The following is a 22,471-nucleotide window of genomic DNA, read 5'->3' on the forward strand; positions in this document are numbered from 1 at the left end:
CGATTGACGTAAAATATATTTGAAAGGACGAAAAAACACCGTCAAAAACCATCACAGGTTTGTTATCTGCGTTAACGTCACAATCTCAAGTTGTCAGAAGATGTTAAGGTAGTAAGTAGTAAATTTGAAAATAAAAACTCCTTGCTGCCTGTAAAAAAAGTTGGCTAGCTCTTTTTTTTTAATTTGAAAATAATTACTCCTCGTTGCCTGTAAAAAAAGTTGGCTAACTCATTTTTTAAAATTTAAATTTGTTGACAATAAAAGAAGAAATAATCATTAACTGGATGATGATTAATCCTTTTTGCGCGACAAGCACTTTACAGTTTTTTGTTCTCCTTTACTCTTCTCTTGTTTGATAAGGAGCTGTAAAAGTCGCTTCTTATCAGTGGCGATTCGATATTCCAAGTCCTCAATTTCTCTCACGATGGTTTCACTGCCAAGAGAACTTGACTCTCTTGGCTCCGACGTGGGTGAGATTAACAATTCTTGGTCGCGCGAATAAGAAGGAGAACTTGACATGTGGCGTGACTTTGAAGACCTGCCGGTGTGCTTTGGTGATGGTGAACGTGACATGGAAGTCCTTGAACTTGGATAACAGTCTGCTCGTGAGGGAGAAACCTCTTGAGCTTGCGATTTCCGGAAAGAACACGAAACTGAACCGTGTGAACGTCTACCAACTGTATGAATCGAAGAGGTCTTTCCTCTTGATCGAGAACAATGTTCCCTGTTTTTCATGTGTTTAGAGGATGTTCTTGAATCTCCTTTAGATCGAGAGTGTGACCTAGATGGAGACCGCGACCGCGACCTACTCTTTTTTCGACACTTTTTCTCCTTCTTGACAACATTAATTTCACTTTGCCATCGGCTGACCCTTTTCGAGGGACATGTTTCCTCGTAGCGAGCTTCAGAACGCCTTGGGGAATGAGAATGCGACCTATCACTTTTGCGCTTTGAACGGTCACGTGACTTCCTGTGGTTGTGTTTATTGGACGCGGAATGGTAGTCGAATCGCGAGTATGATTCAAAATATCCCGAGGAAGATCGCGACCAATGGTTTTTCTTTCCTTTATCCCTTGACCTTGAGCGACACCGATGATTGCATTTTCGCAGGGACTTCCTCCTCATTATTTCCTTAGATCTCGACCGCGATCGTCTTCTTGATCCATTCCCTGCAAGGTCATTGCGCTCAGAATCTTCACAAAGGTCAGAAGTATCTCCCGAGGCACTGCTATCCCTAATGACAATGACTTCGACTGGTTTGTCAGAAACCGACGAATCAACTGACACACGGTCGCTTGGCCCCGGCATTATCAAGTCTTCTTTTGACCGATGCGCATGTGTATTTGAACGATGTTTTGATGAATGCCCCCGCTTGTGCTTTCGCTCGTGTCTATATTTGTGTTTGTGGTGATGTCGGTGACTTTGTGCTCTCCTTTGCCTCTCAGTATCATCCAAATTGGTTGGTTCTAACACAGAAGATGAACCTCCCCTGTGTGTGGCATCAGTGGAAAAATAAGTAGAAGGAGAGGCGTCGTTCATATTATCCTCGTTTTCTAAATGTGCGCTCAATACCGAATCGGAACTTGATGAAATGGTCACGGTCTGAAACAAGCTCGACGTGTTCAGAGGAGTGGTCCCTGGAGATGACACAGGAGACCAACCGGCGACTTCATTGTGAGGCACTGGGGAATCGAAATTCCATTCCGTTTGCGACAGTTCCAAGAGAGATGCTCCGGATGGGCCGGGTAATGGAGATTGCCAATCTGGAAAGGAAAGGAAAGGAAAGGAACTTTATTTAAGTGTCTAGTCGAAGCTAATAATGATCATCGCATTTTAGTGAAACTTGAGAAGATGCAAAGTAAGCCTAAAAAAACGATCTTTGAAAGGGACTCGAACACGTGACTGTGCCATAAAGGCTGTAATGCTCTACCGTCTGAGCCACCTGGTCATTCCTTCACCTCTTACTGAACATTCGAAACAAAGTTACGAAGCCTTTCCTCTACATAATTTTTTTTGTAATATCTTCCACTTGGTCTTTGTCTTTTCAAAGAGTTTTCGTCAATTTTTTATCAAACTTCAGTCAGGAATACCAAAACGTTGATCGAGAATGTACCTTGGATACTTTCAAGAAACTAGTTTCTTATTCTTATATCTTGGGCATTTTCCGAGATCGGAAAGACAACACTACGTAGTACCAAGCTAATGAGAGTCACTCAAACCTGTGGCGCTACTGTGAAATACTGTTGGCGTGTCTCTAACTGGAACCGCATCCGATTCATCTGGCCAGCTGTACTGCGCACGCTCGTCATAAGCATTTAGATCAAACGGTGAGCGAGCAAAGCTCACGAACTCATGAATAAAATGTTCTGTTTTGTCAAACAGAAAAGGCCGCAGCTGATGGCAAAACTCCTCAGAGCTCAGCTCAACCCTAAAACAAATTATTTATAAAATTTCATTAGTCAAACCGAGTGGAAATGAGAAAAGGCACAAGACGCGACTTGTTTGTCAGGATCGGCTTTCTTAAAAAGGTAAAACAATGTACTCTACTCATTACATACAGATGTAGCCTGTGGATCTCGAATCCTCTTTTCTCACAGGCAACCCAAGGTTGGAGTCAAGATGATTTGTTTGGCAAAAGCAGTAAAGTATGTGAAACCCGGGGAGGGGGCACTCGCATATGAAAAGAGCGGGGATGTCGCCTTGCTAAAGGGTGTAAATTTCAGATTTTTGTCTCACTTAGCGTGTTCTGGGCAAAATACCATCATATGTAGCCCATATCCGTTAAGGTCTCGTTTAGGGTTACATGTAAAGAAATGATAAAAATATATTATATATTTAATACAGTTTTAAATATGGTCTCTTCTAGGTGTCGAAAAAGCCTAACCTAGACCAAGCCCAGATTTGATTTAACATTTCCAAAAACCATCCCTGCCCCTTCATATGTAAATTCCCCACCCCCCCCCCCCCCAAACAAGGTCACCACCCCTTGCCATAATACCATTCACAGTAAGACCTGGTCGCTAAAGCTCATAACTGTGATGTACCCTAGTGGCAAGGTACCGTAGGGGTTGCATTTTGATTGGTCAAGGTTTACAACAAAATATAATCACTCTGCACAGGAGGCCACACTGAGTAAAGATTCTATGTGTATATTTAAACATAGAACAGTTATTTGGTAATGTGTATATACAAGGATTCAATGAAAATGAAATCTTCTTACATACTTGGCAATGAGGGAGAGGATAATCTGAAGCACAAAACCAACATGGCTTTCATCATCATTTAAGAGTACCCTTAAATCTCTTGTGAGCCAGGGAATAAGGCGATGTGTACACGCAGGATTGATTCGAAAAAACTCTGGTGCTAAGGGGGAAAAGATAATTTTATTATGCATCAAAGTAATGATAGCTAAATACACCAGTTAAAAATAGATATATGATGTTGACTATTGCAAAATGAGCAGGACACAGTAAGGTTATTGTTATGTTTGACTGGATTGTTTTGTAGGGGGATACAGCAATTGAGGCCGTGGAGAGGTAACACTCCCTCCAAGAAAACTACAGTTTCATACAATTTATTATTTTTTAATTTGAATAAAATTATCATTAATGTCAATGTACCTTGGTATCAACATAATTCGCTTTTAAACACATACATTTTAATACATGTACAAGGTGCAATAGAACAAGACAACAGATGTATTGGCATTTTTGAGGGGAACACTGCCTTGCGGCTGGTTAGCCTATGCAACTTCCGGATTGCGTGACAGAACAACCTCACATATCTCCCCAGCACTAATTAGAGCTGAGTGGTAAACAGCACGTGCTAGATCGGACAAGAGTAAATGGTTCGCGAGCATTGTACAAAGGCAAACAAGCCAACAAGCTTGAGGTACGTTGCTGCGCAGACTTAACCCAATTTTAATGAAGGAAAAGTGAGGGGAAAAACTAAAATAACCTGCAAACAGCAAATTTGTTTACTATAGAAGACAAACTACCAAGTGAACCTTCGACAGCTAACTGAGTCTTTCATAGCTAGACTCTGTCTATTAGAGAAGCCAGTTGTGCAGGCTCTACTAATTGAAGGTGTGAAAAGTCATAACTTAAAAACTGTTCTGGTATTCATACACTTCACAAAGGTCTTTAAGAGTGTACACAGGGGAAGAATGCTGCAGATTCTATGTGCTTACGGCATTCCAGAAAAACTGATGCAATTGGCTTACTTTACCAGGAGAGTCATAACTCCTGATGGAGAAACTGATTTCTTTGAAATGCAGGCAGGGGTTTTGCAGGGAGGCAGTGTGGCCCAGTGGTTAGGGCGCTTGCCTTGAGATCCGGAGATCCCGAGTTCAAGACCCGCTCTGACCACTGGTTGAATTTGATCCTGGTAGTCCTTGGTTCAACTTCCCAGCTGCACTTGTAAATAGCCAACTGGTTTGCCTCTGGCCAGTTGGGATTCTTAACAGTTGCTGTGTTCTGTTGTTTCGTTGATTCGTTGGCCCTGAAAAGCCCCTCTGGGGAGAGGTCAATTAAGTATGTATGTTTGTATGTATGATGATGATGATGATGATAATAATAATAATAATAATAATAATAATAATAATTAGTGCCCAGGCCAGCAACTACTGCCCTATTGCCTGCCTACCCATAATGTGGAAGCTCTTGACAGGAGTTATGGGAGAGAACTTATACCACCATTTGGAAAGGAATGGACTGCTAAGAGATGAACAGAAGGGGTGCAAGAAGGGATCCCGAGGAACTAAAGATCAACTGCTTGTAGACAAGGCAATCCTGAAGAACTGCCGGAGAAGGTTGACAAACTTGTCAATGGCTTGGATAGACTACAAGAAGGCATATGATATGGTGCCGCATTCATGGACCCTGAAATGCCTGGGGATGGTTAAGGCTGCCAAGAATAGAGATCTCTATAATCAGCAACAGCATAGTGAACTGGAAGACAGCATCGACATAAGGAGGAACGGCTCTCAGGCAGGTGGACATTAGGAGAGGAATTTTCCAAGGTGACTCCTTGTCACCACTACTGTTTATAGTGATCATGTTACCCTTGACCCTAGTACCGGTACTATGAAAAATAAGAGCTGGATACAAACTGGCAAAGGACATTAACCACCTACTATTCATGGATGATCTGAAACTGTAAGGAGCTAGCAAAGATCAACTGGACTCACTTGTTCAAGTAGTAAGGATCTTCTCGCAAGACATTAAGATGTTGTTTGGGCTAGACAAGTGTGCTGTCCTGGAAATGAGAAGGGGAAGACAAGTTGGCAGTTGCAGAATAGTACTAACCAACTAGCAGCATATCGAGGAAATAAAGAAGGAAGGCTACAAATACCTTGGTATCTTACAGTTGGACCGGACTCTCAACACCAAGATGAAAGGCAAGATAACATTGGAGTATATCAGAAGAGTCAAGAAGTTGTGTAGATCAAAACTCAATGGAGGAAATTTGATCGATGGCATCAATACCTGGGTTGTAGTTGTAGTACGCTACAGTTCGGGGATTGTGGACTGGACAATGGAGGAGGTAGCCAACATGGATAGAAGAACTAGGAAGACCTTGCCAATGAATGGCTGTCTGCACACCAGGAGTAATGTTGCGAGGCTGTACCTGCCGAGAAAGGAAGGGGGAAGAGGACTGATCAGCATCGAGGAGTGTGTAAGAAGGGAGAGCAAATCCCTTCATGGCTACCTAAGAGAGAGCACAGAGTGGATGCTTCAAGCTGCGTTGAAGGAGAAAGTGATTCTTGAAGAAGAGAGTCTTCAGGTCTATGAGAGGAGGAGGAAAGACAAGAAATTTAAAAACTGGAAGGAGAAAGCCCTACATGGTGCGTTTCTCCAACGAATATCAGATGAAGCTGGAGAGGAGTCTTGGAGATGGCTCAGGAATGGATTCTTAAAAAAGGAGACAGAAGGTTTTCTTCTTGCTGCTCAGGAACAAGCTTTAAGAACAAACTCGATCAAGTACAGCATAGATAAGACCTCAGAGATACCACTGAAACAGTAAGACACATTGTCAGTGGATGCAAGAAGCTTGCCCAGAGAGAGTATAGGAAGCACCACGACAAGGTGGCCCTGCAGGTACACTGGGAGATGTGCAGGAAGTATGGGATAGAGTGTAATGACAATCAACCCTTGCCAACTGCAGAAAATGGAGAAGTGAGGATTACCGTACCTGGGACATGACTATCTACACAGACAAAGTGCTGAAACATAATCGGCCAGATATTACTCTAATGCATAAGACACACAGAAATGGACACTTGTTGATATAGCTGTGCCAGCAGACCAGAACATCACCAGAACTGAAGAGGAGAAGGTTGAAAAGTACCAGGAACTAGCATTTGAAATCATCAGGATTCATGGAGCCTCGAAAGTCACAATAATACCAATCGTGATTGGTGCTCTTGGAAGCATATCAAAAGGCGCAAAGACGTGGTTTGGCAAGCCTGACTTCCTTTGAAGTGTACAATAATTATCCGCCATCCTTGGAACTGCTCACCTGTTGCGGAAAGTGTTGTGTCTCTAAGATACGAGGAGTTGCTAAGACACAATAAATATTACCCCGTAGAACACCCAACAACTAGAGAGAATCAAATAATAATAATAATAATAATAATAATAATAATAATAATAACTGTTTAGTTCTCTAACTTCCTTCAGTAATATGTTCCAGTCCCATGCTGCCAAGAACTCAAAGGTCTCTGATTTGGCTTTAAATAAGAATGTGTAATATTGTAGGGTCTCTCAGGGACCTTCCAAGATACCTTGGCACCATACATCTTCGCTATCGTGCTGAACTATGCAATGAGATGAGACATAGATGGGAGAGAGAAAGAAGTTTGCATTAAGATTGATCGAAGGAGGAGTCGTTGTCATCATCCAGTGGTCATAACTGACACAGACTTTGCTGATGGCATAGCCATCACCACAGTGAAGACAAATCAAGCTCAAGAAATACTGGCATCAGTGGACCTCGAAGCAGCAAACATTGGATTATGTCTTAACTCCAAGAAGACAGAAGTGATGTATTTCAACCAGGGAGGAGAAACTACCACCAACGCAAAGAATTATTCATCACTAGACAGCAGGAGCCTCTTTGGGGACAACAAAGAATCCTTACATACACTGGAAGAACTTTGTTACATGTAAGTACTTTCAGTAGTATTAAAAATAATAACTGTTTTTTCAACTTCAACTCACATATGTCACGCTGTCGTGGACGACCACCTTGAGTTACTCCTTGCACCCACATATTGCTTGTGTAAATTGCCCTGTATGAGAATAACACTGTTACTTATTTTTGGTGTATTGGGTTTAGGAACCTAGTGGATAGAAAACTAAAAGGTGCAGGATTCAGCCTTGGGTCTCATATCCGGAGTGCCCTGCAAAGCTACAAACATAGACCCAATGCCCAACAGCTTGGGTGTTTCAATGCATACAAACAAATAGAAGAATACTCAAAACCTGTAATTGTAGACATTTAAATTATTCAACTGCATTATTGCTGCCTGTAGTCTTAAATAATCCCAGCCTACAAACCTTCTTCTCTCTTGGCTAATAACCCCTCTATTTCTTTGGGCAAACGACTGAGTGTGACGAGGCTGAGCTCGCCGACCCCTTGCATCAGATTCATTCACACCCCATTGCCTTAGAGTCTCACGTTGTTGTCGCCTCGCTTCTGTTCGGGTTGTTCTGTAGCGAAAGTGTCTTCCGTCATTTTGAGACTCGTTTAATGGAGCAACAAGTTCAGGTTTTGAGAGATAGTGCTGAAACGCAACGAAAAAGTAACAAAGGTTATAAAGTAATCCTGAGAGTGGTTAAAAACTGTCTCAAACACCAAATTAATCAAACTAAGCATTTGTGCATGTTATGTTACAGCAATAAATCTCTTGCAAGTAATTAGTTGTATCCCTGAAATGAATTGGAATCATTGGTGCATCAAATATTTAAGCAGTAGCAGAGTTTTTCTGTATTCACATAGCCCCATCTAAACATAAGGGGGAGTTGGGAAAATTTGAGACAGTTATGCAAACCTGAGACACAGTCTAGGGTTTGCATAACTGTCGAGAATTCTCCTTAAGTGTTTAGATGAGGCTGTGTAAAAACAGAAAAAAGTTCTCTATTGCTTTTATAAAATATTTCTCAAAAATAATTTGACAAATGAAAGAAAATGCTGGTTTCTTAATTGATTTTCTTGATACACGCTCATACTTCCTACCAGCCAATCAAAATGTACATCTGACAACATATACCGGTAACCAATCAAAATTCATGTCATGTCACAGCCGTATCTAAATACAGCTATTGAGCAATGAGAGTGCAGGTACTATCCTAATTATTTTATAAGATAAAATAGTCGCTGTATGTATCTTCATTTCAGAATAATTAAAAATGTTAATGCAAATCTGTTTATATACAATCAAGCTTACCATGATAATTTTTATAAAAATGTAAATTTCACAATGAACACAACCATTGCCCATTTGCAGTGTAACCAGTGAATGGTAATTACCGGTATACATGTACTTGTATCTTTTGTATCTTCATGTACATCTAGTACTAGCTGGTTATGAGCTAGTGCACAAAAAGTAATAGAGAAGCAAATCAAAAAAAAAATTATAAATTTAGTTGTAGACTGAGCCCCTACCTGTTGGTAATCAGTCATAGATTTCACACTGTGTATAATGGAAGTGAAGCTTGACTTACACAGAGGGCATGTCCTGACTATCTCAGACCATTGTAATATACAAAAGTAGCAAAAAGCATCTAATAATTGTACTTAAGGCAAAATACACATGGTGTGAGGTACCATTACTTAGATGTAAATAGTCTGCTATCCAAAGCTAGTACTAGGAATACATTGTTCCACTCAGTTGAAGCCTAAGAGAGTTGGATACCTTACACACATTAACTAGCATCTCCATAAGCAAACGAGCTCAAAAGAGTTTTTGTTATGCATTCTACATGTACGGATAGAGAATAAAGGAATGCTTGCCAGGGAAATGCATTATTCCAAGAAGCTACAATCAGATGAAGCCTGGTGTATCTTGTGTGTTTGCTTTGGTTTAGGTCTGGGTTAAATTTCTTTGGGAGTCATGAATGAATGACTTTAGGGTTAGGTTTGAGTTAGAGTTAAAACTGGATGTTTTCAGGGGGGGGGGGGAATAATGATTTAGGACTCTGGTGGAACAAAGATTAACCTGCAGCAATGTGTCCAAGAGATGACAGAAACATGACAAACACATCACCCGCTTGACTCCATGCATGGATGCCTTGTATATTGGAAGGATGTCAATTACCTGACAACCATATCATACTTCATCAACGTTGGGTTGAAAACCCTAAACTTCTCCCATTCAAAAGTCAAGAGAGGAAAGCCATACCAGCACTTCACAGTAGTTACTAAAACAAGGAATGACCTACAGTGACCTACAACGATCTACAATATGTTACATTGTACAATGAGCTACAGTGACTTACTACAATTACCCACACATGTACAGTGAGCTACAATGACCTACAATGACCTACAATGAGTACCATTGTAAGCTAAAAGTACCAAATGACCTAAAATAAAAGATAATTTGCAGCTCTGAGGGCACTGCAGCATGTTTGCACTACAAAGGCTAAAAACATTTCACTCTGCGCTTTAACCGAATCAAAACTTTGTGGCTGTGCAAGTTGAAAATTTTCATTGTGCACTCTAAACCAAACAAAACATTATGGGAAGAATAACTTCTCTTCATTTTTTCCTGCTCTAATTAAGATTTTATCCTTGCCAAGCAAAGCCTTGAAATTTGTACATTTTCAATTTAGCTTTAAAACAAAGGAAAACCATCCAATGGTCTTTTTGCAGTTTATTTCTGCCTTCAAGGCCACATGCGTATTGTAATTGCTGCTGGACTAAAAGCGTTGCATGACAACGCACAATGGATCCACTCACCAAACTCTTCACCCTGATCCTCTTTTGTTTTTCTCTGATTATAAGTCATTTAAGGAGGCCATTGTAGGTCATTGTAGATTACAGTAGGTGTTTGTAGCTCATTGTAGAGCACTCACTGTTGGTCATTGTAGGTCATTCCTTGTTTTAGTAACTATGGCATGTCACATGTAACGAACAGTTGAGTGCCCAGCAAACAGCAGTTCACCAATTATTGGTAGCAAATTGTCACCTGACTGTTGGTAAACATCTTTCTTGAAACATTTGACTATTTATGATCTGATAGTCAGTTGACTGTTTCCTATTTGTCTGCCAACAGTTTACCAACAGTCAGGCGACTGTTGTTTGAGAAGTTGCTCAATTTTGTACAGCTGGCAGTTATATATATTCACTTAGACAAAATTTAGCATTGGAGAACTGGGGCTTGGGTATCCGCTCATTTCGCCCAAAATCACCAGGGTCATGTCACCCAGCCCTGAGCACTTAATTGTTTGATTGAACTTATTCATTTTGGTGATATTAGGACCACCCCAGAAGGGATGGTTCTAAATTGTTAGGCAAGAGACGCCTGGACAACTTTGAACACCTTGAACAAAAGATCAAAAAGAATTTAACTCAAAAACGTTTCAAGAAGGGGGTGGGCGCGCAGAAGAGCCAGATGATTTCGGGCAAAACGATCGTGGCCGGCACAGGAAACCAAGCAGCGACAAGGATACGAAAACACTTGTCGAGGAAAGCTTTGTTGTCGAATTCACTGAGGCAGACCGAACACGTAACATCCATCTGAGGATTTTTCGTTGCATAAGAACCCTGAGAAGAGCTTTGAGAAAGTTCATTTCCTTGTTGAGGTGCTTTTTGCTTGCTTTTCCCTTTGGTAACTTCAGCGATCTGTCGATCTTCGTCAGTGCTGTTTGCCCCAAGACAGGAACTCGATGGCGAGTAAGAAATCTGCAGCGAATTAGTCCCATTTGTACATTCAGCATGATTAATGTCTTGAAAATTCGTTCTCGAAGATTCGCCTGCTACAAAAGGTTCACTGACTTCGGTTTGGTTGCTCCCTCTTGGGTGGCTGTCTTGAACTTCCATCACAAAGAAAAAGTTACCAGCAAATATGACAACGTCTGACGAAAAGTAAATGTTCTATTAAGGGTTTTTTTGTTCTGGACATAACAGTCAGTCTTACACCAAGTACTGTCCAATGTCAAGATTGGTTAATATGGCCGCCAGTTGACCTTCTGTAGTTTTCGGTTGTTGTTTGATCTTTCAATCTCACTTTCCGAAGGAATGAAGAATGAACCAGCAAGACGACGTCTTGCAAGGATAAGGTGTCTACTAGAGAGCATAAAACGCATAGAACAAGCAAAAAGCTTACCTTTACCTCTATGTTTTGTCCCGTCGGAAGTTGAATATTCCCGCGAAGAATGCAAGAATCCGTCAGCGTTGAGCATTCACAAGAAGCCTCATAAAGACTCTCAGTGCGTAGGAGAGCTTCCAACTACCTCTTCTCTGCAGATATTTGCGTCGGGAGATGAATTTTTTAACAACGATGGCTCTTGGATAAGACTTTGCCAGGTAAGCTTATGTCGGAAATAGTGAATGAAAGAACTTTGTTTAAAAATTAGGCTCACCTGTATTCCTGGAGAAGTAAACCAAATATAAGAAGTTAGTTTATGAAGTTTGAAATTGAATTTCCGAACCTTTTACAGCAAAAACAACAACAAAAAAATAACATCACACGTTAAAAGAGAAAGTACACCACCCGGAAGGGGTGGGGATGCTCGTCGGAAATTGTGAATTAAACCCCTAAAGGAGATCAATCTGGGCTTACAAGGAGGGTTACGTTTTTGCAAACGTTGGCTGTGTAGTACTTATTAAGTAATTACTGGAGGCAGGCGTGGATCCAGGATTTTGAAATGGGGGGTGAAGAATGTAATAGAACCAAAGCCTGGTTGAGGTGTTTGAGGGATAAGAAAAGGGGGGGGGGGGGGGGAGGGGGTTAAAATTCACCCATTTCACCTCCCCTGGATCCACACCTGGGAGGGTAATGTGAAGTGCTAGTTTTCTACCCATGTGACCATGAGACATACTAATGGAATTGGGTCTACACAAGGACAGAGAAAAACTCTAACCAGGGTGGGAATTAAACCCACGACCTTCGGGTTAGAGCAGATCTAACCCGAAGGTCGTGGGTTCAATTCCCACCCTAGTCAGAGTTTTTCTCTGTCCTTGTGTGGGCCTAATTCCATTAGTAGGGCTAATGCTCATGTTTTACATGGGTAGAAAACTAGCACTTCACATTACCATCCATTAGTTAATTCTGTGGAAATACAAGTGCTACATGGCCAATGTTTCCAAAAATGTAACCCTCCTTGTACGTGTACGTATTCATTGCCGTGAAATTGACATCTTAAATTCTCATGATCTGCTCCTGTCTGACCTTGTAGATTCTTTAAAAAAACATTGATTTTCTAATCCCTGAATTATATATAATAGGCCTTTTGCAACTAACGATCACATGGTACAAAATCCACCATGCTGGAGGGCAAGCTCATTATTATTCTCCCACTGGGACATTAAAACAAAGGCAAGTCAAGGTTGACTGGTTCAGGTCTCTTTGTTTTAATGTCCCAGTGGGAGAATAATAATGAGCTTGCCCTCCAGCATGGCAGATTTTGTACCATGTGATCGTTAGTTGCAAAAGGCCTATTTCATGTACATCCCTAAACATTAACCATAACAACATAATTTATCTGTTTGTTACGTTTCAGACCTGTTTACTATATTTTTGGCATCTTTCCCTTAAACAAAGCAATCAAGGTTCACCCCTAGTGGAGTATAGTATCTACTGAGTTTCTCATGATCACTCCATAGAGTAGTCTTTGTGCAGGAGGGGGCCTTTGTGGACACACACTGCAAGATGACATTTCCTTTCAAACTTCAGTGTTGTCCATAGTTTTTGAGAGTCGTTAATAATCGTTGGCATTTGTGACATCAGATGAATACCTTGTAGACACACTTTGCATCACAAAGGCATGTTGTTTTGTTTCCTGTAACCAGTTACTCCCTTGCAATGTCAAATACATGTGTACGTGCAGTGGCACATATACCTGTTTCTAAACTGCAAGTTGCTATTACTTGTTTTTGCAGAAAACCCTGCAAAAGTATTGCTCTGGTAAACAAGTTAAAGAGGGTTGGGTTCTTGCAGTACCTTATGATTCTAAAAGTGGTGTAGGTACACCATACCTTAAACCAACAGATGTGAAGTTACTGCGAAAGGAGAAACAAAAAGCTGTTAAGAGGTAGGTAAAATGACAATTATTGTGGCTTCTACAGTAATCTTCGTGACTCCTTTACCAAGGTTATTGATAAACTGCATGTACACATGATTTTTTTATAATCAAGACTGTCATTGCAAAAACTCTGTTTTCCTAGTCCATATTAAAATATTGTGACCCCTTGTTTTTCCATTTTAATTTTATATTATTTTTACAGCCCTCACACTCTGGCCATACAGAGAAAAAGAAAAATTGCAGATGGCTATTCACAATACAGACCTTTAAACTTGTTTAGTAAGAGGTTAAATTAATTTTTTCTGGAATGTATAGCTGGCAAGAGGCAGTGGAAATATGTTATTCACTCAGAGTATCAGAACCACCTTCTATAGAAAGATATGAGGACAAAGAAGCTGTGCGTCAATTAAGCTCTCCTCCACCAAAGTGGTGTTTGGAAGCTGATGAAGAACTGGCCAAATTTATGGCTGAGCATGTGAACAATCATGAAGCATCTCTTGGAAATATTAGCAGATATGTGGAGTCAGTGCAAGTTTCATCTGTAAGTTGTGTGTCATAATCATCTGTTTCCTGATAATTATTTGTGAAAGATAAACGTGATCCTTGCACTTACTTACATGTAACTGGACGATTTATTGTAAGCTATTATAATTATTTGTTACTTTATAGACACCTCAAATATTCAGACAGCTTCAATGGTATTCAAACCCATGACCTCTGCAATGCTTGTGCAATGCTCTACCAACTGAGCTATAGCTATGAAGCCACTCAGTTGCAAGCAATACAAAACTTTCATTCATCAGACCCTCTAAATTTTTTGTTTTATAGGCCAGCTTATTTGTCACATCTGCCCAGAATTTCTAATGTACCTGTATATACCGGTAACTCACTTCTGGTTTTGAGACTGAAAGAAAGGGCTACAGGTTGCCTATACTTTAGATTTCTATTCATGTACCTTAAGGTCTGGCCAAATGCTCACAACATTTCAACAAAACATCTTGTAAAATTGTTGCATGATGTTGTGGCATGTGTTGAATGGGCTGGCCAAATGCACGCAACATTTTCAACATTTTCAATGCAATATGGACCTAGCACGCATGCCCTAATGCAACAATGTTGTGTGAACCTGGCCAAATGAGTACAGCATCATGCAACATCCAAAATGGTGCACACAAATTTTGACCATTTTCAAATTTGATCCAACATGTTGCATACATGTATATCCCAACAGAGTGGCCAAACGTATGCAACATGTTGTGTCCAACAATGTTGCAAGAGTTGCGTTCCGTTGAGTTGTTGGTATACATGTAGTACTGGTAGATCTCCAAAAAGCATTCAAATTTGTCTCCCATAATGTGCTATTACATGAATTAGAAAATGACTTTGGAATTAATGGAGTGCTCCTTCATTGGCTGTGCAGTTACCTTGCCAACAGAAAACGATATATTGTCCTTAATGGTATAGCATCAGATCTTAACACTGTTAAATCTGAAATATGGCAGGGTTCTGTTCTGGGACCGACCTTATTTTCTCTTTACACAAGCTATTTACCTGAAGCTCTAACCTCTGTGACAACTTACTGATGATACTACTCTATATTGCATTGGTGATTCTATCGACGCAGTAATTTCCGAACTTAACTAAGCTTTAGAAGAGCTGTCTATACTGGTGTGAAACAAACTCCCTTGTGCCTCATCCAAAGAAATGTGAAGCAATGTTTCTCCATCGTGGAAGATTCACTGGCCCATTGCAAGAGTTAACATTGGCCCAGCACACCATCAAATGGGTTTCACACTCTCGTCTATTAGGCGTGTTGATAGATTATCAACTTAACTGGTCCAAACATGTCAATGTTGTTAAAAAAGGCTTTGTTGATAAGTTAAACTTGTTATAACATAGCAGATTTCTTCCAAAGAATGCCATTAGACTTGTATTTTAGAGTAATCATGCTGTCTATCGTATATAGTATATCAGTATGGGGAGGTCTCACAAATAAGGAAGGTTTTAGGCATTACAAGCACTGCATTGTAGAGCTGTGAGAATTATCTTTGAGCTACCTTGGGAGATGTCTAATGCAGATTTTATGAAAAAGGCTAATAATTGGTCTTCTTTAGCCCTTATGTATAAAATCCACAGTAACCTGACTCCAGGCACTTTGTCAGCTGTTATTAAGAACAATGACAGCATTAAGTGGTACCAACCTAGGAAAAAAATGAAAATTGATGTCCTTCGATTTAACACCAACTACATGAGGAACTCTGTAGCTCGGTGAGGAGCAATAGTTTGGAACAGGTTGGTCTCTCAACTTAATGATGATATAGACAATGTTAAGAAATATGCGATCATGGCAAGACGGTCAAAGGCTCTGCTACATCTAGATTTCGACTGCATCCCCCCTCAAACATTAAACAGAAGGGAGGAAGATTTTAAGTATAATTAGTGTTAATAAATTAGTCGATACCAGAGTACCACCTTGTATTTTAGAATTTTTAAGCTTTTATGGTTTTAGACTAGTATTTTAAGCTGTAGTAGTTATATGTTATGAAAAATGGCATTGCGTGACTAGCGTTACTGTCTAGAAGCTTCGCGAGAGTTTGTAGTTTGTTTATTTTTAGGTTCGTGCGTAAGCGTTTCTAAATCGGTGTGTTTTGTAATCTTTCTATAATTAGATTGATTACTATTTTAGAAAGTTCTAGAAGTTTATTGTCACAGTATATAAGTAGACGAGTCCAAGCGCAGTGTTTTTTTAACTAGTTTTTCACAAGCGAAGAGAGTTGGCGTTAGCCGTGTTTAGTCAAGTGTGACAGAAGCAGTGTTTATTCAAGTTGGCGGAGGCCATGTAAGTTTGTCAAGTACGTGTTGTTAAGAGTTTTACTTTGTGGAAACTAGGTTCATTTTGGAATAAATCTTCTTGTTGTTGTTCCGACAACCCTGCATTCAGTTTAGTTTGCAAGCTACCTTTCCTCAAAACATTCGAACTCGTAACATTATAATAATTTATGATTTTAGTTGGTGTATATCCTGTTTATTTTAAATTAGTTATTTTACTTAATTATTTAGACACGACCCCACAATCAAAGCGTCGATTAAATACTTATGGTGTATAAATAAGGATTAGTGATTAGATTGTTGAAATATAATTCGTAATCGTGGCATTGCTTACAATAAGAACTTCAGCCCCAAGCGGTCCCCATTGACAAGTAAAATCATCTGGCGTTAGACAGAGTAAGAATGTCATCTATAAGTGTGGCTCTTAGGAGTAAAAGGGTTAAAACTAACAATAGATAAAACGTTGCAAACAAGAGTCCAAGAAACGTTTGTCCTGGCTAAACCTCTTCAGGATTCACAGTTTTTTCCTCACCAACTTGATGTTGTTTGATGTCACAAAGAAGCTGTATTTTCATTACTGTATATTATTCAAGGTGAGGATGTGGCTTCACTGCCACTCACCTCTTTCCAATATAGATGTTTACCAGGAAAAATGGTGTCACATGTATGCAACAATGCTGGTGGTCAAACGAAAGGAGCTTAGAACTGTATGAGAGATCCATGGTTTTCGTCCACCAATGTTGTTGCAATGATATAACTTGTAAGCTACATTTATAGTGCTGTACGTTGTTCAGATCAAAGTTAGGATTCATTTATGTCTTTATTTACCATTGCATTTTAATAAGAAGAAGTTGAATCAGCTTATTACATCTATACAGTAAATTAAATCTGAGCATTAAATTCACCCAATCATGACATATACATACACCTTATTCCAAAATGGCTGCTGATTTATGTGGATACAAATTGGCCCTTGTTGCCTCGTTCAAGATAGAAAATTCTTTTGAATTTTAAGCGTAAGAACGAGGCATCAAGGGCTAATATGAATAAAAACAAAAGAATATTTAAATGGCAGCCATCTTGGAATAAGGTGTATTGAACAGGTGTATTACAATGACGAGATAACCAAACTAAGGACTAATGGTATAATGTACATGTAGTCATCAAGATAACAATTGTTATTATTGTTTTACTTGCTGAAATTTTAATTAAGGAAGAAGAGTCTAAAGATTCACTGACTGATGGGGATCCTGATACTTATTGGGAATCAGATGGAAGCCAAGGGAGGCACTGGATTAAGCTCATGATGAGACCTGGAACTGTCATCAGGTAATTATCTCCAAACTCTGTTGATTTTGCTCTTTTACAGGTGATCTGTCATGAAATCACAGTTGCGTGTTACATGTATGTTCACAGGCTCACTAGATGGTTTGCAACCAACATCTAGAAACACAGGCAACAATGATGTAATGTGCAATTGCTTGTAGGTGATCAAAAGGAGCTAATGAAAGATCTTCTGTTTTTGTTCACCGACATGGTGGCAATGACATAACATGAAAACCACTTATAACAGTGCTGTTAAAGTAGTCAGTAGTTCACCTATTACAGCAGGCTTTGATAACCACAGTTACACTGTAACTCCCTCCCTCACAAGAGTGTCACAATTAGTTTTACTTAACCAGTTGAAAGATACTCTTCCTTTTCAGGCCCAAGACATCATTAACGAATAAAATTTTAAATAGTCCGGTAATAAATGACCATTGCAACTTTAGTATTATAATAGAACAACACTTCATAATTATTATATTTCGTTATATGATATGAGCTTTGTATGATTTAAATTTACAACTGCTTGAAACTTGATTCCCCATTGCTCGCAGAAAGTCTTTTGTAGATTCAGATTTCAGTCTTATGATTGGATAAAATCTTGTGGAGGTTTCTATAGTTCTTTTTACTTAACAGCTTACTGTAGTTAAATTATTGAATAATTATGTATTTGCTTGACAGTGTACATGTATTTGATTATACAACATGTGTAATTATTTTGCAGGCAACTTTTCATTGGTGTGGATGCCAAAGATGACAACTACATGCCTCATCATGTTGTTGTTGTGGGTGGAGATTCACAGTCAAACCTGAAGGAGATTGGAGAAGTCTTTATTGATGGGTAAGTTCAGATAAAAGTATTTGGATTCCGTGTGGCTGAAGAGTGAGGTTGCCAGGACTGTGGTTCAATTCCAGCAGGGACATAGTTCTTGGCCCCATTTTAACTGGTGTAATTCACTTGTTCATTTTTCAAGAGTTACTAAGATTTTTTTGCTAATTCATTTATAGTATTAATTTTGTTTCATTGGCCATGAAAAGCCCTGAAAGGCTGTATCTCATTAACAAATTCTTTTGTCAAAATAATTCCTTACATTTGTCTTGAACATATTCATTGCTTCACACCTTTGCTCTTTCGAAACAAAAGGGTTAGCAGTTGCCACTTTGCTGCTACTTTTGCTAAAATAAATAAATAAATGACAAAATTCTTTTGTTTCTCACTGTGAATTTTCTCTGAAGATAGCGTAATTGTAGAGTAATTTAGCAGCGATGCTACATCCATTCCTTCGATCATTCGCCATTTTCAGCGGTTTCTTTACACACATGTATTGTGGGCTTGTATTTTTTTGCTAAACCGCTGACAACACATCATGATTTTGCGACTAAAATTTGCAAAATTGAGACTAAATTTTCATATGTTGTCGCAAAATGCGACTGCATTTTTTCGTTAATTTCGAGCCCTGAAATATCAGGTTTATTTGACAAACTAGGAAATTTGTTGTTATCAAACGTGTTAATAAAGGTTGAATTACCACCTTTGCTCTGACGAAGGGCTAATGCTCAAAACTTCAGCTTTCCAAATTGTTCTTGGTGGTAATTCAACCTGTATCAACACGTTTGATAAAACCAAATTTTCCTGTTTCACTCTCCCACCGACGCAGCACCACAGTTTCTTTGGAAACTAGATGCTCCATGAAGGGTACACTGGGTTGCCTGTGGTGCGTGTTACACAAAAACAGAAGGCACTGAATTGGGTGGTAATGAACTGCAGCATGACAGCTATTTTTTTCAAATGGGGGGTCAGTAGAGCGCCTTTTACTCTAGTCACACGTTCACATGTTTAATTATTTTGAAATGTCCTTATCACTAATTAACAATTCGAAGGCATTTCCACTTAACTCAACATTTATTGAACTATAAAACAGTCAACATGTGTTTCTTGCTCAATCCTTTTTCCATGAGGTATCCTACAGGTCCCTTCTATCACAAGTGCGACTCAGTGCATTCACGTGACAGTCGTGTCCCATTTTGTGGTCTTTTAGTTTTTTAAGCTTTGGTAATAAATTCAGTTAAAACATAACAAAACACTCTCTTGAGTAGAATTCACTCATTTCTTAGAACTTTAAATAAATAGTCTGCAAAAAACCTAACTGCAAATTGCTCTGATGGACATTTTGTTGCATGTCATTCATGTCTTGCAGTTGCACTAAGCAAACGTTTATTGCACACACTAAGGAAGGACTGAAGATTTTGTTTCCTCTTTATAATTCCTCATCTTTTCAGTCTGATCTGATGCCAGGTCAAAACATTTTTTGGCTTTACATTTGCACCAAAAAGTACCATAAAAACCAGGAATTAAGAGTAAAAGACAAGCCAAAAGACAGATGAAGAAAAATATATAATTATAATTATAATTATAATTATATAACTCTGAATCAAATTCTCATCGAAAGGTTAATGGCAATTGATTGTAAAAACACAAAAATTTCTGCAGCCTCTGACTTTTATGAATCAAGGGAAAAGTCATGATGAACATTTTGTCAAAAGGAAGAAATTGATCACATGCTAGGCAACCATAAAGGTGCACGGGATCACCTTGTGTCAACTGAATGAACTACCACGGGAAAGAATGTTAATTGTTCGTTGTTTTCAGAGTAAAACAACATACTTTTTAGCCAAGAAACTTCCGTCTTTGGTTTTTTTCATTTTGTTGTAATATTTAACTGAATATTTACATTTCATCTGTCGGATCAGGAAGCCTTCTTTGTCGTGTTCCTGAGGACGTATCTATTTTCACGTCAGGTTGAATGAACTATTTACACAATCGTGAGGTTGAGCGGCCACGTAATTGAAAATCTAAACATCTGTGAGATAGAAAAACAGACTTAAGAATTATCGCAAATCACAATGCTGACAAGCACAAAAGCAAATGAAATGATGAATAAAATTAATATGAAGTTTTTTACTATCTGAATGTTTTTGGGTTAGAGTAAAGCAATATGTTGTTGAAAAATCTTCATGATCAAGGAGCTATGTCACGCAAATGATGTAATTTCATGACACTCAAAATTCGCAAAAAGCATGAGTAATGTAAACAATTTTCGCACTAGTAAGTCGTAGCAATAAACTGGATTAACCAGAAAGTTAAAGAAATATTGTTGGCTTCCCTAAAAAACTTCACTTTTCACTTTTATGACAAAACAGATATTTTTCTGAGGTTAAAAACTTGGCTACCTATTAATCATTTGTCAGAGAGAAAAAAATTTGTGTCTCCACGTGTATCACATTTCAATGCATGTATGCAAATTTGTTAAGCTTGCATATTGCACAAGCTGATGAATTCATAATGGCCACAGCTTTTCCAGTGAAAAATTTATTGAAACAAACTACATATTTGCTATAAGAGGCAAAAAACCCTTCCTATTTCATTGCATGCAGGAAAACAAGAAACCCAATCATGTCAAATTACCATACGCAACAAAACCCTTTGAATCAAACCCTTTCCTGGAGAACCTTTTCCTTGAGTAATGAAGCACAAAATAGATGACAAGCTTTCTTTTAAATAATTCTTGGCTCTCACATTTCCAATTATTATTTTTTACCTGAAGACTGTGCAGAGTTGAGTACAAATAAATACAAATATAGCCAGATGACAGAGATCACAGATCCACTTAAGGTGTTTGATTCCTTCTCTGTCTTTGTTAAACCCGTAAGTTACCAGAGAACTTTCCATTTGGTTTCAGTGTTGTAGATAACACCACACTTGGAGCTGTAATCAAAGTGAGCTGTATTTCTAATATTTAATATTAGAAATACAGCTGACTTTGATTACGGCTCGATCGACAGGAGAAAGATTGTTGCCAAAGTCAATAACTCATCGCTTTATATTCCACCACCTCTCTTGTTTATCCAATTGACGTTTCAAGATCCACCAAAACACCATTTGTGTTTCAACGATTTTGACGCTGTTGCAGGTTAATTAAATATTCTACTGTGTCCACCAGATAAAATCTGTGCATTTCTAGTGCCCCCTAAAACCCATAAATATACACACAGAAGACTCTATGCACAAAGACAATACTTAGCAGGGGAGGGACAGTAAAGACTTTTCCCAACACGGAAAAAAATAAAATAAATAAATAAACGAGAAATGAAACACAAATTCCAACTGGGTTTGGCAACCCAGTAACTTGAAATTTGTTATCTCACAAACTACTCTGCATTTTTTTTTTTCAAAGGACTACCGTAACCCTCATGAAAAATCTGACAAGCTAGTTGCCACCAACAGTCAAAAGGACAACTGAAAAATTAGAGCCCTGGGCAGGATTCAAACTTATGATCTCCTTGACACTATGTACATGTAATTGACCTAACCAAAACTCCTTGGGAGCTAGGTCGTTTATCTATGTTTTTCTATGGATAAAGTATCCCACTGGTCAGCAGGCTCAACAGTATCATGCCCCTCAGATTTGTAAATGCAACCATTGATGGCACAGTAGGTGATGTAATGCACCTGTCAGAAAGATTATTGACTTATTGCTTGGCAGTGGGCCAAAGACAACTGAAAATTTTGAACCCTGATTTGGATATTGCTGAGTTTGTAGACCAGTCAGATACTTTTGTCTTATGAAGAACCTACAGCTGTAGATAAGTGTCCTGGCTCCTCTTGAGAGTTCTTGTAACTCAGTGGGTAGAGCATCTGACCTGTGATACAGAGGCCTGCCTTCTGACTTGCCAGCAACTAGCTTATGCCTTAGGCAAAGTGTCCAGGTTCTGTAGGTTGAAAGTTATCTCAAAATGGCTAATATTTGAGTTTCATAACTTTCAGGAACATGACTGGAGATGTGTGCATTGCAAAGGGAATGATGCAGCATTATAGTCTAATTCAAATTAGAATTAAAGAATGCAAAGGTAATACTTTGGTTCATACATCATAACATTGGGCTTATCCCGTATTACATCATTCTGTGGCTGTTTCTATTTGCAAGTTTAACCCATTGACTCCCAGGGGTTCCCCATTGACGAGTAAAATTGTCTGGCGTTAGTTTGCTCGTCATAGGGTTAAACCC

At 39.0% G+C, this 22,471-nt stretch overlaps 2 protein-coding genes across 2 annotated transcripts in view; one reads left to right on the forward strand and one right to left on the reverse strand.

The window, feature by feature from the left end:
• Window positions 1-11,181, reverse strand: LOC137973834 (E3 ubiquitin-protein ligase Topors-like). Its single transcript, XM_068820722.1, has 7 exons — window positions 10,677-11,181; window positions 8,668-8,786; window positions 7,560-7,786; window positions 7,221-7,291; window positions 3,225-3,363; window positions 2,220-2,428; window positions 1-1,763 (listed from the first exon to the last, which is right to left on the reverse strand). Exons 1-7 carry the CDS (start codon window positions 11,044-11,046, stop codon window positions 292-294), a joined length of 2,607 nt encoding a protein of 868 aa, XP_068676823.1. The 5' UTR covers window positions 11,047-11,181; the 3' UTR covers window positions 1-291.
• LOC137973835 (E3 ubiquitin-protein ligase HECTD3-like) overlaps window positions 11,154-22,471 on the forward strand; it is a 27,561-nt gene continuing 16,243 nt past the window's right edge. The window contains exons 1-6 of the mRNA XM_068820723.1: window positions 11,154-11,532; window positions 13,108-13,259; window positions 13,566-13,791; window positions 17,293-17,408; window positions 18,130-18,246; window positions 22,231-22,313. Of these exons, the coding sequence (XP_068676824.1) occupies window positions 11,245-11,532; window positions 13,108-13,259; window positions 13,566-13,791; window positions 17,293-17,408; window positions 18,130-18,246; window positions 22,231-22,313 (982 nt within the window). The 5' untranslated portion in view covers window positions 11,154-11,244. The remainder of the gene's footprint in view (window positions 11,533-13,107; window positions 13,260-13,565; window positions 13,792-17,292; window positions 17,409-18,129; window positions 18,247-22,230; window positions 22,314-22,471) is intronic.

This window comes from Montipora foliosa, chromosome 10 (genome assembly GCF_036669935.1).
Source record: "Montipora foliosa isolate CH-2021 chromosome 10, ASM3666993v2, whole genome shotgun sequence".
NCBI lineage: Eukaryota > Metazoa > Cnidaria > Anthozoa > Scleractinia > Acroporidae > Montipora > Montipora foliosa.

Bases quoted from the DNA above. Each gene is read 5' to 3' on its own strand.
- LOC137973834 (XM_068820722.1), bottom strand. From the start codon at position 11,046: ATGGAAGTTCAAGACAGCCACCCAAGAGGGAGCAACCAAACCGAAGTC. The intron at 7,292-7,559 runs GTTTGTAGGCTG...ATTCTCATACAG, and splicing joins ATTAGCCAAGAGAGAAGAAG to GGCAATTTACACAAGCAATA. The intron at 3,364-7,220 runs GTGAGTTGAAGT...TTTCCCCCTTAG, and splicing joins TCCACGACAGCGTGACATAT to CACCAGAGTTTTTTCGAATC.